Source organism: Pongo abelii, chromosome 10 (genome assembly GCF_028885655.2).
Source record: "Pongo abelii isolate AG06213 chromosome 10, NHGRI_mPonAbe1-v2.0_pri, whole genome shotgun sequence".
Classification (NCBI taxonomy): domain Eukaryota; kingdom Metazoa; phylum Chordata; class Mammalia; order Primates; family Hominidae; genus Pongo; species Pongo abelii.
This window is the reverse complement of record NC_071995.2, coordinates 98,048,222-98,065,888: the sequence shown is the minus strand read 5'-3', so window position 1 is coordinate 98,065,888 and position 17,667 is coordinate 98,048,222. Positions and strand designations below refer to the sequence as shown.

General features: G+C 37.2%; 1 protein-coding gene across 5 annotated transcripts in view; it reads left to right on the top strand.

Annotated features, from left to right (window-relative positions):
* The window catches only part of ANKS1B (ankyrin repeat and sterile alpha motif domain containing 1B), a 1,278,065-nt gene that overhangs the window by 504,383 nt on the left and 756,015 nt on the right, over positions 1-17,667 (top strand). For all 5 annotated transcript variants that reach the window (XM_024256170.3, XM_024256168.3, XM_024256167.3 and 2 more), the window contains exon 10: positions 1,136-1,301. In XM_024256170.3, the coding sequence (XP_024111938.1) occupies positions 1,136-1,301 (166 nt within the window). The remainder of the gene's footprint in view (positions 1-1,135; positions 1,302-17,667) is intronic.

The window sequence follows — 17,667 nt, the reverse complement described above, 5'->3', positions numbered from 1 at the left end:
GGAGGATCTGTAGCAAAAATAAAATATGATTAATTGTGAATTTCATCATGCAGAATTTCACAGTCTTCTCCAGCAGACTGTGAACTTCTTCAGAGCAAGGATTATGTCTCATTAGTTTAAAAAAAGTCCAGCGTTTAGCACATAATTTATATATATATAACATATAAATATGCTATATATATTCTACATATATATAATAGATGCCCAATAAGTATTTGTTGACCAGTTAATGCCTTATGTACAAGAAATTAAAATCTTATAAAATGAAATAAATTCTAATTTTTAGAATATATCAAAGAATCAATCATATAGAACTGGACCTATAATTTATCCTAACCTGAAAAGAGTACCTTAGTATATTAGTTAACGGTATTTACAAGGAAAAATACTAGTGTGCTGGATGGCAAGACATTTAACTCTAAATGACAGAAAACCCAATTAGCAATGGCTCAAACTGTAAGAATGTTATTATTTATGTAAGAAGAAGACTAGAGAAACTGGCCCTGGGTCTGTTTGAGCAGCTCAATGATATCATCAATGTCCCAGGCTCTTTTTATCCTTCTGTTGCTATTCTTGGCTTGTTACCTTTTTGATCTGAAGATTCTTGCCTTATGGTCACAAAATGCTTGCCCTATCTCCAGATATCAAAACTGCATCCAAAGAGAGGAGCCTGGGGATGGCCTTGGCTCTGAAAGAGCCTCCTTATATGCTTCTTCCCTGGGGAAAAATGTTTTTCCACGAGCCTTTTAGCAAACTTCGTCTTACATCTAATGGGCCAAAGTTGAGTTATATGGCTGTCTCCAGGAGGCCGGCAAAGGAGTAGAGTCTTGGGAATGACTGTTGATTAGTTAACCAACAGTTTATGCCACAACTAGATAATAGAGATATATTACAAAAAAAGGGCAATACCTTTACTAATTCAGTAATAAATTCAGTCCTTTTAAATTATGAGGACTCTTAAAAATATCACTGATATTGGATTTACATGATTCTATAATTTATTCAAACCGATGAATCATCAGCTGTCAATCACTTTGGAAAGAACTAATTAACCTGATTATCTTTTCTAGTTTTTATAAATTAAACAAGGCTGTTTCTTCATCACAAAGCTGTTTTTATTTTTTCTTCTTTTCAGGAGTCCTATCCAAAGAAGAGAAATTACACTATGGAAATTGTACCATCTGCTTCTCTGGATACATTTCCTTCAGAAAATGAGAACTTTCTGTGTGATCTCATGGACACAGCTGTTACAAAGAAACCTTGCTCCTTAGAAATTGCAAGGGCACCTTCCCCAAGAACTGGTAATATCTCTTACTCACAATTGGCCTGATTCAATTTACTTGCTTGTTCATGTAAAGATGCATCATTAACATTTTGATTTCCTACTATGTTATCAAAATGAAAGTTCCCCCAATGTAGTTCCAATAATTATTTTTTCATTTTGAAGTGAGTCCAGGTAGGTCAGAGGGTTTTTGATTTGAAGTCTCCTAACTTCCTGGTAAAAGCCATAATGGACATGGTAATGCTTTGATGAAGATGCTTTGAAACCTTTTAATACTAAAAAAACCTTCTAGGTAAGATACACAGCTTTGGGTCCTTCAGGAGTTCATAGCCAATTGGGTAGCAAGAGTCTTTTTGTATCATTTTCTGTAGCCTATCTATTACCAACTTATCAAATTTTACTTAGCTGCTTTATGTATTTCATGTCTTTTATGGCATTATCAGATTCATTATTTTATTTTATTTTTTGCATTACAAACTAGTGAACAAAGCAAGACAAATATTATCCCTATTTTGCTGATAAACAAATTAGAGTTTTAAGAGCAATAGTGGGGCCTATGCTTGAACATGGATTTTTTACTACCATTATAGTTTCTTTCTATTACTTTAAGAAAGAATACAGAGTGATTACATGAAAGCTAATGAAGGAGGAAATTTTCAAGTGGATGGTCAATATATTTAATGCTGCAAAGTAGTTGTAAGAAAAGTTCTGAAGAGAGGGTTTTTTTTTTTTTTTTTTTGGTTTGGTAATGCAATTGCAACTTACTTTTGAATAGTAAATTTTAGAAGTGATGTGGTAAAAGTAGACGTCTGGAAGTTAATAGTGAGACATTGAGAAATGGGAAATTAGACACTGGGAAATGGAGTAAAGAGTACAGATGACTCTTTCAAGGAGATTAGAAGAAGAAGTATGATAGTAACATAGGAAGAAAGCAGGTGCAAGAGGGAAATAGCTAGTTTATGTTAGGATAAATGAGACTTAATCAAGTTTAGAGGAATTTTCTGATAGAGCAAGGTATTGAAGATAAAGAATAAAAAGACAGAACAGAATGGGTAGAAGTTAAGGGTAGTTAACTCAGCTAGTTTAGGGAAACACAGACCTTGCTTCCCCAGAGAGTAGCGAGAAGACAGCATGGTTATGAATATAGAGAAATTCTGAAATATTTATTTTCAAATGGATTCAATTTCTGGGTAAGATAAAAGGTTATTGGCTAAAAGTAAGAGCTAGATCTTAAGAAGGGTTAAATTAAAATTCAGTCCAGGAGCGATGGCTCATGCCTGTATTCTTAGCACTAGCCTATTACAGACACTACCTCATGCCTGTAATCCTAGACAAGTTGGGTGGATCACTTGAGCTCAGGAGTTCAAAACTAGCCTGGGCAACTGGGTGAAACCCCATCGTTACAAACAATTAAAAAATTAGCTGGACGTGATGGCACACGCCTGTAGTCCCAGCTATTCAGGAGGCTGAGGTGGGAGGATTGCTTGAGTTTGGGAGGTCAAGGCTGCAGTAAACCATGGTCACACCACTGCACTGCAGCCTGGGTAACACAGTGACATCCTGTCTCTAAATAAATAAGTAAATAAAATTCAGAAAAGTCATTATACATAATAGTCTAGGGAATTTTGTACAAGTGAAAAAATGGATTTTTGAGCAGTACTGAGGCTAGGGTGTTAATGAATCGTAAACATACAGAAGGAAGACCTTTCAGGTAAGAGTGTAGTAATGAAAATAGTAAATTTATTGAGCATTTATTATGTGGCAGATACTGTTCTAAGTGCTTTATATGCATTATTCCATATAATTCTTACAATGCTGTGAGGTACTAATATCATTATTCTCATTTTACAGATAAGGAAACTGAGGCATTGAAACACTAGCTGGCCTCCCAAGGTTACATGTTAATGAGGGGTGGATTTGGTACTTGACCTTGAGTTGTCTAACTTGTGCTCTTAAACACTATGCTATAGTGCTGCATTGTACTAGGGGATGAGGTGGGGTAGATACTGGGAATCAAGTACTGAAACCCTCAAGAAATGTAGAGATATGACTGGAGGTCCACATATGATAGCAATAAAATTACAAAAAGAATGTTATAACAGAATAGTGTAAACTTCAGATGAGCATCAGATTTTGGATGAAGGCCAAATAATAGAAAGTGACCCACAGCAGTCATGGAGAATGAAAACAATGCTGACCTCAGGCTATGGAAGTTGACAAGAATGAGAACTTTTCCATAAGAGAGATAATGAGGGAAATAGCATATTCAGGGGGGAAGCTTCATTAAAATAGGAAAATGCAGGAAATAGATATATGCAAATGTGAAAGAGCTTTAATTGGGGCACAGAGGGTAGGGGAATATCAGGGGTGATAGAGGAAGGAATGTAAAATTGAAGACACAGCTATGTATTGATTAAGTAGTCAAAAACTAATTGAGTTCTTATGCATGCTGGGGCACAATTCTGAATGCTGAGGATACAAGGATGAAAATGACATGGACACAGATAACAAGGCTGATCAGACTCAGGTCAACTCTTGCTGAAAACAAATAAAAATGCCGATACAATATAAACAAATACTTCTTAAAAGTATCAAACAGCTGATATGACAATTACAGAAATTGAATCACATCTAAATTAGGAATTTCTTTTTATTAGTTGGTTAGTAAGAAATAATCAAGCCAAAACGTTGGTGAGGGTAGGAAATAAATGCCGCACTAAAGCCACATTTGTCCTGGAGGAACTTACTGAACCTGCTAATGAACTTCAGTGCTCAAGGCTTCTGTGGCTTTGGATACAGAAAACAAATATCTGCACAGCCTGCACAGCTCAGAGCCTATAATAGGAAATCCTTCCTCCATAGAACTAGGATTCCAAGGGCCACACCCTCAGAGGAATCAGAGGTAATCCTGTATTCCCCATCCCAAGGGGACTCCAAGGAAAGATGATTTGTTGTGAGCAGAACAAGGCAGGTCAGGGGGTGGGAAATTCCTGAAGAGTTATTACTACTAACTAGTGCCCACAGATTGCCACCCAAAATTCATATCACCTTGGTGGTCCAAAAAATGTCAATTCATGCATTTAAAGTTATACACTCAGGTATCAAGTGGAAGCAAATGTAATCCCTCTGGAGAGAAATATACTCTCCTCCACGGCCCCAAATAATTTCTATGAATAATTTTCCTATTATTAAAATTAGCAGTTTCTAATAATTAAGCCTATAGGGAAAGAAACTCCAACAGGAACCAACAAAAACAAGGAAGAGCCGATCCACACCTTAAGTGCTTTCAAATATTGGAATTAGTAGATGTAGACTATAAAATGACTGTGCCATTATAAAGAAAAAGTGAGCCTGAAGGTATTTTTTTGGGAATAGAAACTAAAAGAAAATGACCTAGCATATTGGAGAGGAAAAAAAAAACTTTTAGAAATGAAAAAAATTCCAATTACTTACACAAACACACATGCAATTTAAAACTCAATGAATGAGTGGAACAGCAGATGAGATTCAGCTGAAGAGAGATATAGTGAACTGGAAATTAAGCCACAAGAAATTTTTCAGAATGTTGCACAGAGACAAAAATGTGGAAAATATGAAAGAGAAGCTGAGAGATTTGAAAGATATACTGCAAAGTTTTCACGTCTAATCAAAGTTCCAGAGGAGAAGAAAGAGAGAATGTGACAAACATAATATATTTGAGGAGGTAATTTTTCAAAAAGCATGGTATTACCCTTGAGCTCGAAGAGGTAGACAAGTGAAGAGTTAAATTCAACAGAGCACAATAATTGCTAAGATAGTGTTTCACAAAGACTTCTTTGGGAGCAAAAATAGGGGAGTACTTAACCTTACCTGGAGCTTGAGGAAGACATAAAGGAGATGATGCCTGTATCAGTTATCTATTGTTATTAACAGGCCACCCCAAAACAAACTGACATTAGTCATTTATTTTGCTCACGAATCTGCAAGTTTGACAGGGCTTGTCAGGGACTGCTTATCTGTGTCACATCTTATGATCTTGGGCTGTTTAACTGGGGAATAGAGGAACACTTTTAAGATGGCCAGCTCACATGGCTGGCAAGTTAGTGTTGGCTATGTACCAGTAACTTGGCTAAGGCAATGGACTGGAGGCCTCTTTTGCTCTCTAGGCACTGCTTGGGTTTCTTCCCAACTACTGGCTGGATTCTGAGAGCAAGCATCCCCAAAGAACTAAGAGAAAGCTGCATCATTTTTATTATGTCCTTGTTCTGGAGGCTGGAAATCTGCAGGGTACTGGCATGGTCAGGTTCTGGTGAAGGCTCTCTTCCTGGCTTGTTGAAGGCTGTCATCACCCTGCTTACTGAACCTCTTCTTTGTACATGCACAGAGAGAGGGAGTGAGTCTTAGATTTTTGCCACAGATCTAGGTAAAACACTGCAGAGAGAGAAGAAACTTTGTTTCAGCTTCCAGTTACATTTTCTTTCCTTTAAGCTTTCACCAACACCTTTCTTATAGCTTTTAAGGCTTCCACAAATCCATTCCTTCCTTGGCCCTTTTGGCTTGACAGGCACTGGCTTTGGTGCTCTTCCAGCTTCTGTCTGCTGCCCAATCTCGGAGCTAATGCCACATATTTTAAGTATTTGTTTTGGCAGCACCCCATATCCAACTATCGAAATCTATTCTGGTTATTGTCACTGCATAACAAACCACTCCAAAGCTTAGTGAGTGAAAACAACAGTCATTTGTTTTGCTTTTAAATCTGCAATTTGGGGAGGGCTTGGCAGGGATAGCTTGTCTCTGTTCCAGGTGGTGTCAACGGGGGAAGCTTAACTGGGGTCTGGAGGTTTTATTCTCAAGATCCATACTCATATCGCTGCCATGGCCTACTTGGACTTTCTCGTGGTCTGTGATGGGATTCTAAGCAAACATTCTAAGAGAATGAGACGTCAGAAGGCAACATCACTTCCATTGTAGTCAAAAGCCTGCCTACATTTAAGTGGAGGGAATTTAATTCTTGCCTCCCCTTGATGAAGGAGTGTTAACTAAAGTCACATTATAAGAAGATATTCTTGCAGCCACTTTCAGAAAATATAAACTCCTACAATGCCCGAGTTTGTTGTTGTTGTTAAAATTGGGTAAAGACTTAGTTTGCATGGCTATATAATTTTCCCCAATTGTGTTTGATCACTTGGGTTTAGTATAGAAGAAGCCAGTTTGCTCAGTTGACCCAGGCTTAATTCATAATAATTGATAGTCTTTGGGCTGTGATCATGAATTCTAAGGTAAAGGAGTCCAGAATTTAAAGGGAAATTTTGCGTTTTTAAAAAAATGATTAGAATTGGGATGAATATAGATCAAAACAGTTTCTATGCAATTTTATATGAAACCTTAGCCACTCAGCCCCACAGAATTGCCCCCCATAAGCGCTATAGCAGGTAGAGGAGAGCATCAACATAACTGTTACTTCTTTTCTGGTTAGGTAAGGAAATAGTTTGCATTTTTTCCTCTGTTGATTCCATTAACCCATAGTTTAGATTTTGCATCAATCCTATTACTTCCAAGTCTCTCAACTGCTATGACTAGTCCCTTATGACTCATACCCAGCTATGCATTTCCCCCTTAGGGCCAACTAACTGATCTGGAGAACTCAGGGAAGTTACTGACCTCTCTTGGAGTTACTGATGTATTCTCTTTGTTACTAAATTCTTCGTTGACTAAAGGTAGAATTTGCAAATGTGGAGACATTTCTTGATGCACACGAGTCTTTTAGAGACCCTCAAATTGATCTTGGTGGGTAAATACCGTATAGTTCCTGATCCATTCAATAAGCACTTATTGAGTACCTCTGATGTTCTAGGCATTGTGCTAAATATTGCATAAGGAACAGAGCAAAAGGTATAAGTACTGACCTTTAGGAGCTTAGAATGTTTTAAAATTAAGGATAATAAGGGCAATGAACAACATAAGCATAGGGTGCTCTGGGAGAGTAGAAGGGGAGGAATGTGAATGAAGGAAGGCTTGTGGGAGGAGGTGCTACATGATTTGCTAGCCTCAAAGAAGGAGTTAGATAGATGAATAAGGTATGGCACTCCAGGCAAGGGGCAGTGTGTGCAGAGATGCAGAGGGGGTGAAAGAACAGAGTACATTCAGAGACTATGCCCACTTGGCATGGTTAGAGCATAGAATGATACTAGGATAGAATGCATAAAGAACAAGGAGTAACAGGCAGAAGTTTGAATTTCATCTGACAGCAGAAGTGAACATGGCATGATCAGATTTCTGTTTTAGAATGATCCCTCTAGAAGCAATGTGGAGTATAGACTGGAGAGAGATGAAGTTGAAAGCAGGAAGATTCATTAGCAAATCAGTGCGTACACTGAGCAAGAAATGACAGTGGCCAGAACAAAGACAATTGCAGCAGAGAAGGGCAAAGGGGAAACAAAGCTGAGAAGCATGTAGGAGTAAAGCTCATCCTTCTCACCTTGAGAATGCTGACACTTGGACAATAAGGAGCCAAGGAAATTTGAGAATTGTACTTCAGGGAATGCATTCAATGCTTTAGGTTAACTGTGTTAGGTAACATGGCTTAGGCTTATAGACAAAATGGGCATTACTACTCTATACAAAACTGCATGAAGATTTCCTGGAGAGAAGAGGTGATGGAGGTGGGGGTGGAGAGAGAGAGAGAGAGAGAGAAAGAGAAAGACTGAGGGGTGACCAAGTATTAAGAGGGACTGTTATGTTATAGATTGAATTGTGTCCCCCCTTATATTATGCCCCCAAAAAGAAAGGATGGAATCCTAACCTATAGTACTTTAGAATATGATCTTATTTGGGGAATTTAGATATAGAATCATTGTAAAGATAATCAAGTTAAAATAAAGCCATTAAGTGGACCCTAATCCAATATGACCAGTATCCTTATTTAAGGGAAATTTAGACCCAGAGACAGGCACCCATAGAGGGAAGACAATGTGAAGATATAACAGGAAAAGGCAGCCATTCACAAACCAAGGAGGCCTGGGACAGATCCTTCCCTCACAGCCCACAGAAGGAACCATCCCTGCCACCCTGAGTTTGGACTTCTATCCTTGAAAGCTGTGACACAATACATTTCTATTGTTTAAGCCACTCAGTTACTAGTATAGTTGGCCCTCTGTATCTGTGAGTTCCACATCCATGGATTCAACCAACTACAAATTAAAAATATGTCAGAAGCAAAAATGGATGGTCGGGTGTGTGCTGAACATGTACAGACTTACTTTCTTGTCATCATTGTCTAAAGAAAATACCGTATAACAACTATTTATGTAGCATTAGGTATTACGAGTAATCTAAAGATGATCTAAAGTATCCAGGAGGATGTGCATAGGTTATATGTAAATACTACACCATTTTATAGAAGACACTTAAGCATCCATGGATTTGGGTATCCTCAAATACCCAATCCTCCTCAATAGGGAGTCTGGGAACCAATTCCCCTTGGACACTGAGGGATGGCTGTAATTTGTTAAAGCACCCCTAGGTAACTAATATAGGGATTAAAACTGAGCACACAGATTCAATACATAATAGGGAGAGGCAATTGAGGATGTTTGGGCCACAGTACAGCACACAGCCTGCCTGGCTTGCATCTCTCAGAGGCTGAGCAGCTGAGGGTTGGTTGTGACTGGCAACATTGTGTATTCATGGTATACAATATGCATTTGCTCAGAAAATCAAAGTTAACTTTCCTTTCTGTGGTCTCTTGTATTAAAAACTAGAAGGGCTAGTACAAAATAAATCTAATCCTGACCACAGGAAAAAATATTATCAGATGTATTAGTTTAGTTTAAATAAAAGCAACTTATTAGTAGATCTGTATTCAGCAAGATTTTACAATTCAACCAGAAAATGAAGGATACTCTTTCCAAGGAGCATTTTACTAATGCCTCATGACTACAGATTTCACATGAAGTAAAGAATGAGATTGTTCTAGTACTGGACTTATTAAATAAAGACCAACAGTAGTCTAGCACTTGCTTGGTGAATTTGCTAAGACTCATGTTTATGCGACCACTATTGAATCCTATTTGTTTCCTTTATAGCATCAAGCAAAAGACCTTGTGTAATTATAGTGGTGACTCACTTGCATAAATGAATGAATAATTGAATGAACGAATCAGTGGATGGATATTATGTTTAAAAGAAAATGGCTGTAATGGCAGTAAAATCCCTTATGAAATAGCCAGGTGTCATCAAATGTAATGTTTTCTTGTCTCCTTTTCCTTTGATTTTAACCTTCCTAGGGGAATTTTTCCATTTTAAGGTAACTAGGCAACCGTTATTTTGAATCACTTAGTACAGGCTTTTTATACTATGGATGCCCAATAAATCCATTTTGATTAATGAGCAATTTACAAAAACACCAGCAAAGACTGCTTCCAATCGTGTTGAAAGAGAATAGATGATCTCTGATAAAAAAGGACACATTCAGCAGCTGCATGCCAAGATAATGTGGGTCCTAGTTACCTCTGTTCGATTTGCTAATGTGCTTACTGGACTGTGGTCAACCTGAAATGAAAATGCCATCTGGTGAATAATCCACACTCTACTATACCTTCTGCAACATCTGAAATAGGTAGGAGTGTGAGGGTGATTCTGTAACTTGTTTATACCTAAATATTTTTTGAATGGTGAAACTTCCTTAATTATAATGCCAAAATTTTGAAATTAAATGAATTCAGACTGGACTAGAACAAATGTTTATCTCTGCTGAGCAAGTGGGTAGTGTCAACATGATTTCTGTGGGTATATTTAACTCATTTAAGAGAGCAAACTATTTTTGAGCCCCATGGAAGCATTATTTTACATACAAATACTGGCCTTGCTGATAAGAAGCACTTTTATCAAACAGTAATTATTTATTTGGCATTTGCTCTGTGCTCGGTGCTGTCTTAGCCATTTATTAAAGCAGATATCTACATGATGAATTTGTAAACCAGTGCTAGTTCATGGATGGGCAAAGAGAGAAATCAAGGGAAGCAGTACCTGAAGGGAATTACCTGCCTCCTTCATCCATATGGACAGTTTACCAATTAAAAAATATAATCATCTCAACTTGCTCAACTTGGTGGAAATGTGTTGTAGTTGGAAAACAATATTATAAACTACACACACACACACACAGACACACACACTTTTTCTCCCCTGAAATCAATTTTGTTTGCACTGTGTGTGAATAACATGAATTGTAGACTAGTAAGATTTCTAAAGATACAATGAACTGCTAAGTTGATAATTTGATGATATGGGAATATAGGCTCTTTATGATGTCGTGTATGCTATCCTATGCAACAGAATTTCTCCTATAATGTCAGTGTATGTATAATAACAAGGTAAACATTCATTCATTCATAAGTTCATGCTCATGAAAGTAGAGTGGACTTACCACACTGCTTCACATTCCACTCTTGTTCTGTGTTGCTTTCCTCAATCCTGAGATACTTTTCCTCCCTTGTCTCTCACTCTCAGCAGATGGTCTCATATTCTAATTCATAAAGAAAATAGAAGTTACCAGATGGAACTTTGTTAACTTCCTTCATTAGGCGTTTAAATGCAACTGCCCTGTAACCTTCCTCTTGCTCCCCATTCCTGTTAAGATACAGGGGATTTTCCTTCTCCTGCCCAAGGTCGGCTCCATCTTCTGTGCGCCAGGTCTTTTCCTTCTCAGGAATTTGACCCCTGCATTCAGTCTTTCTCTCCTCTATAATTTTAATTGTCCTTTTTTTTTTTTTTTTTTTTTGAGACAGAGTGTCCCTCTGTCACCTAGGCTGGAGTGCAGGGGCACGATCTCAGCTCACTACAAGCTCTGCCTCCCGGGTTCACCCCATTCTCCTGCCTCAGCCTCCTGAGTAGCTGGGACTACAGGCGCCCGCCACCACGCCCGGCTAATTTTTTGTATTTTTAGTAGAGACAGGGTTTCTCCGTGTTAGCCAGGATGGTCTCAATCTCCTGACCTCGTGATCCGCCCCCCTCGGCCTCCCAAAGTGAATTGTCCTTTTTTACTGCATTGTACACATCAACAATTAAATCCGCTCAGGTCTTTATCATTTGAAGAGCAATAGCAAACCACAAGAACAACTAACAGCAAAAACAACTAAACAATAAATGAAAAGTTCCTTGATCCCACTTGATGACTCAGCTACTGTTCTCTCTTTATTCCCGTGCTCTCAATATGTTCATTTTCCTTCTTTGTTTTCACTTCTCAGCCCACTTTAGTCAGGTGTCTATTCCCCGTTACTCTGTGGAAATGCGCTTTCTAAAGTTACTAATGACCTTGATGTCACAAAATCAAAAAGGGCATTTCTCAATCCTCACTTTTTCTTAACCTCTCAGAAGCACAGGTTGGCGACACCTCCATCTGGAGACCCTTTCTTCCCTTTGCTGTCTAAGGTAGATTTTCATCTTCTTATGGTGCTCCTCCTCTGTTGTGATGGCTGACATTTTTCTGCACAACTAAAAGTTGAGAGTTCCTCAAGGCTCATAAAAAGTCCTCTTTATTCTATTTACTTTTTTCTCTCTATAAATTTTCTCATCTATAGTACGGCTTCTGTTACAATCAGCGTGCTGAAGACTCCCAAATACTTATCTCTAGGCTAGACCACTTCTCTTAACTCCAGGCCCATCTATCAATCCACCTAATATCTTTACTTGTATATCCACTTAATATCATCTACTTAATACATTTACTTGTATATCTCCAAGGGCACCTCAACCTTAGCATATCTAGAACTAAACTCCCACATCTTTCCCGCCAAACCTTTTCTTCATGCTGAATTTCTCATCTCAGTAAATGATTTAATTATTCATCCAGCTACAGGAGCCTGCGGTCATTATTGCCACTTCCCTCTATCAATTCCTCATATTCAAATAAGCACCAGGTCTTGTGACTTTTAACTTGAATAAACAGTAGGATGAGGGTAATTATGTAAATTTCTATCCCTAAATATCTCTCAAATCCATCTGCCTCTCTTAATCTCTGTCACCACCAATAACTGTCCTGGACTATTACAATAGTCTCCTAAAGTCCTGTTTCCCTTGTAACACTTCCTTAGGTGTGTCCCAGAGATTCTGTAGATTGTATCTTCTTTGTAGAAATGTGAATTTATTATTCACATTGCAGTCAAAGTAATCTTAAAATCACAAATCTGATTGCATCACCCTCCTTAAACTTCTGCAATAACCTTGCATCTATTAAAGATACAGATTTTTAACTACTATTTTTGGTTATACGTTGTAATATTTAAATTTAGATTATCCTGGCTAGTGTGCAGTTGAAACCTTGACAAGAGTTATTTTCAATGCTCCTGAAAGAGGCAATATTGTCTGCAAACAGGGATAGTGTGACTTCCTCTATTTCTGTTTGGATGCCCTTTATTTCTGTCTCGCGCTTGATTGATCTGGCCAGGACTTCCAATACTACGTGAAATAGGAGTGGTGAGAGAAGGCATCCTATCTTGTGCCAGTTTTCAAGGGGAATGCTTCCAGCTTTTGCCCATTCAGTATGATGTTGGCTGTGGGTTTGTCATATATGGCTCTCATTATTTTGAGGTCTGTGCCTTCAATACCTAGTTTATTGAGAGGTTTTATGTTGAATTGTATTGAAAGCCTTTTCTGCATCTATTGAGATAATCATGTGTTTTTTGTCTTTAGTTCTGTTTATGTGATGAATCACATTTATTGATTTGTGTATGTTGAACCTACCTTGCATCCCAGGGATGAAGCTTACTTGATTGTGGTGGATTAGTTTTTTGGTCTGTTACTGGATTAAATTTGCAAGTATTTTGTTGAGGATATTTGCATCAATGTTAATCAAGGATATTGGCCTGAGGTTTCCTGTTTTTGTTGTGCTTCTGGCAGGTTTTAGTATCAGGATGATGCTGGCCTCATAGGATGAGGTTGGAAGGAGTCTCTTATCAATTTTCTGGAATAGTTTCAGTAGAAATGGTACCAGCTCTTCTTTGTATATCGGGTAGAATTTGGCTGTGAATCAGTCTAGTCATGGGCTTTTTTTGGTTGTTAGGCTATTTATTACTAATTCAATTTTGGAGCTTGTTATTGGGCTGTTTAGGGAATCAGTTCCTTCCTGGGTTAGTCTTGGAAGAGTGTATGTGTCCAGAAATTCATCCATCTCTTCTAGGTTTTCTCGTTTATGTGCATAGAGATGTTCATAGTGGCCTCTCATGGTTATTTGCATTTCTGTGGGGTCGGTGGTAACATCCCCTTTGTCATTTCTGATTGTGTTTATTTAGACCTTCTCTCTTTTCTTCTTTATTAGTTTAACTAGTGGCCTATCTTATTAATTTTTTTTAACAAATCAGCTCCTGGATTTGTTGATCTTTTGAATGGTTTTTCATGTCTTGATAGCCTTCATTTCCTCTCTGATTTCAGTTATTTCTTGTCTTCTGCTAGCTTTGGGGTTTCTCTTGTTTCTCTAGTTCTTTTAGTTGTGATGTTAGGTTGTTAATTTGAGATCTTTCTAAATTTTTGATGTGGGCATTTAATGCTATAAATTTCCCTCTTAACACTGCCTTAGCTGTGTTCCAGAGATTCTGGTATGTTGTATCTTTGCTCTCATTAGTTTCAAAGAACACCTTGATTTCTGCCTTAGTTTTATTAGTTACCCAAAAGTCATTCAGGAGCAGGTTGTTTAATTTCCATGTAATTGCATGGTTTTGAGTTTATTTTTTGAGCCTTGGAGCTAGAGGCCGTAATCCTTAGCAAACTAACACAGGAACAGAAAACCAAATACTGCATGTTCTCACTTAGAATTGGGTGCTAAATGATGAGAAGTCATGGACACCAGGAAGGGAACAACAGACCCTGGGGCCTACTTGTGGGTGGAGGATGGGAAGAGGGTGAGGATCAGAATAAATAACTATTGGATACTAGGTTTAGTACTTGAGTGATTAAAAAATCTGTACAACAAACCCTTGTGACATGAGTTTACCTATATAACAAACCTGAAAATGTAGCCTTGAACCTAAAATAAAAATTAAAAAAGAGGCAATATCATTATAGCTCTTCGAACTCACAGTTGTGTAATTTCAGCGCATACTGACAATTAAGCTCTTTTTTTTTTTTTTTGAGATGGAGCCTCGCTCTGTCGCCCAGGCTGGAGTGCAGTGGCGCGCGTCAGCTCACTGCAAGCTCTGCCTCCCAGGTTCACGCCATTCTCCTGCCTCAGCCTCCCCAGTAGCTGGGACTACAATCACGCACCACTGCGCCTGGCTAATTTTTTGTATTTTTAATAGAGATGGGGTTTCACTGTGGTCTCTATCTCCTGACCTCGTGATTTGCCCACCTCGGCCACTACGCCCAGCCTTAAGCTCTTACTTCATGGAATCACTCAGTAACTTTGCTCTATTTAGGAGCTGCTGCATACAACATTAATTTGGAAATAGTTTTATACTGAAAATATAATCTTATAGAAATCTTACATAATGCTTGTTGTCTCATATTTAACACCTATTCACCCTACCTGCATTTTCTAGACTTGTCAGATATATCTACTGCAGACTTACTAATTCATTTTCTATTCATTTAATATTATATGAAGACTACTAGTTCTGTCTTTACATAGTCCTAGACTCTAAGTAACATTAACACAACTAACTGACATACAACACAGTCACACTGTATGTTTAAAAAGTAACAATTTTACATTGATTATATTGTATTCTAGATTTTATCTAATAGATTACTTTTTATGTTTACATTAGAATACACAAATTCAAGAAGCTCACAATAGTTCTTCAGTTGGCCTTTCAGAGGCAATTTATACAAAAATGGAAAAGAGAAAAGTAGGTTATTCTTAGGTATTATTTTTGGGTATTAACAGATGAGGTTTGAATAATTTAGAAAAATAAAGAATTAAAAGTAATTTTGTTATTTAATCTCAGTCAATAATTAATATGCAAAATATATCCAGATCTATGATTTCATCACATTTATCATCAGATGTCATATTGCATTTGTGGAAACTAAAACAGAATAGGGGAATAGTTTGTTGAAGGAGATAAGAATTCAGAAGCAAATCTGGCATTGAGAAATGACTGTAGTTCTCAGTGCATTATTCAAATTAATTCAGTATTTCCTTTTACTTTTCAGAACCGTCTCTTTTCATAAAATCATTCTTCATTAATCCATCTATCTACCAATTCATTTGTTCCACAAACATTTGTTGAGGACATACTATTTCCCAGGTCAAATAGGTGTGTAAGACACTAAGACAACGAAGACATATTAAACATAGGGTAACAGAGAGGCTTTATCTACAGTACTTGGCAAAATAATAGCTTAAAGCACTCTGGATACTGGGATTCGAGAAGGTTCAAAGACTATTATTACATCCAGAGCTGTATATTTAACTATCAAATTTAGCCAGGCTCATTCTCTGTGAGAGAACCTATTCTGTTTATATGCAGAATCCAGAGAAAAACTGCAGGTGCCATTTACTCACATAGGTTTTCTATGCTTTTCATTTCCATAGAACCATTCAGTTTATTACCAAATAATCATCTAGTGTTTTCTGTGGTTTTCACCTGTGCATAAAGGCAATAAAAAGAGAATAATGGAATGCTAAAAGCTATGCCGTAAACAAGTCGAGAGCATTGAATCAGCTAAGCACTCCATTCCTTTTGAAAGTAACTGACCTTTAGTCACAGGCATCTGTGAGGATGCTGTATTATCATTTCAACTGAAGCATACTTTGGTTACTATAACCACGTGTGTAAAAGCAATTTGTCTAAATCTTGAGATACGGTGACATACCTTTCTGAAAGTATGAGCTGACTTAAAATGCCTACCTTTTAATTGCTGTTGGATTGTATTGTTACTTTAAAATTTTTAGCATAGCTACTAATATAATGCTTCTTTTCTCTTCTAGTAGCTTAAAATATATATTCTCATTATAAAATAGAATAAATTTTTACTAATTTTGTTCAATGTATAGAATGTAAAAAGAATAAAAAGTACTTTCGCCGTATCATACTTATCGCAGCAACTAATTTAATATTCTGATGTATTTTCTTTCTTTGCTGTGCATAGTTTTTAAATCAATGTGAACATTTGGTGTATATACATTTGTGGGTACTTTTTTTTTTTTTTTTGAGATGGAGTCTCGCTCTGTTACCTAGGCTGGAGTGCAATGGCGTGATCTCCGCTCACTGCCACCTCTGCCTCCCGGGTTCAAGTGGTTCTCCTGCCTCAGCCTCCTGAGTAGCTGGGATTATAGGTGTGTGCCACCATGCCAAGTTAATTTTTGTATTTTTAGTAGAGTTGGGGTTTCACCATGTTGGTCAGACTGGTCTCGAACTCCTGATCTCATGATTTGCCCACCTCGCCTCCCAAAGTTCTGGGATTGCATTTGTACTGTATTCATTTTTAAATTAATGTAAACATTTTTCTTATTATAGAAGTATAATGGCTCTGACATCATGGCAAGATCTGTCAAGTTTTTGTTAAAGCAACCCTTCCCCTATTTTCTCCTGCCCAGTGTTCCAAAACAATAATGAAAGGTAAAATAGAAAAACAGAAAATTATAAATGTTACTTGTGCTGAAAAACAAAGAAAATATCTTGATGCTCAACTGGATCAGAAGCACAAAATAGAAAGTGGGACTTGAATAGCAGCCCAGCTGGTGACTTGGTCCAGAAGTGGGCAGAGCAGTGGGGAGACTGCATTTTTAATGGTAATGGAGTCTAAAAGAGCTTCACTGGAGCTGGGGCCAGAAAGTCTGCCCCTCTGCTGAGAATGAGCAGCTGGGCATATTAAATTTCCAGACAATAAAAACAAGCAAGATAGAGGTTTGCTAAAGAACTAGAGAAACAATGATACTTAATAATTTTTATTTTTGTTAAAAGACATTTCTGATAAAAATTTTAAGAGAAACCACTAAAAATTAGGAAAATATATCTTCTAAACCAAAAATGAAGACTAAAAGAATAAAGCAACATTTATTAATTAAAATGTCCCTAGTTCTTGGAAAAAAGAGTGAAGCAAAGAAGAAACATGGCAAACCAAAAATGCGAAAGAGAAGATAACTAATGAAAGACAAAGAGATTATGTTGGATGCAATTTTTAAAATTCTTGCTATATGCTTTTTATAAGAGTCAAACCTAAATCACAGTGACACAGAAAATTTGAAAGAATTGGGTTAAAATAAGAAAGATCAAGCAAAACCAATATAAAGAACAGCATTGCAGGACTATCATTAGTCAAAATTTAATTGAAAGCTAAAAACATTAAAAAGGATAAAGAGGAATACTTTATAATATTAAAAGAATCAAACCACAGAAAGCACAATACCAAGAAGATATCATAGCTGTAATTTTTTTACATACAACAATACACAACACAGCCTTGAA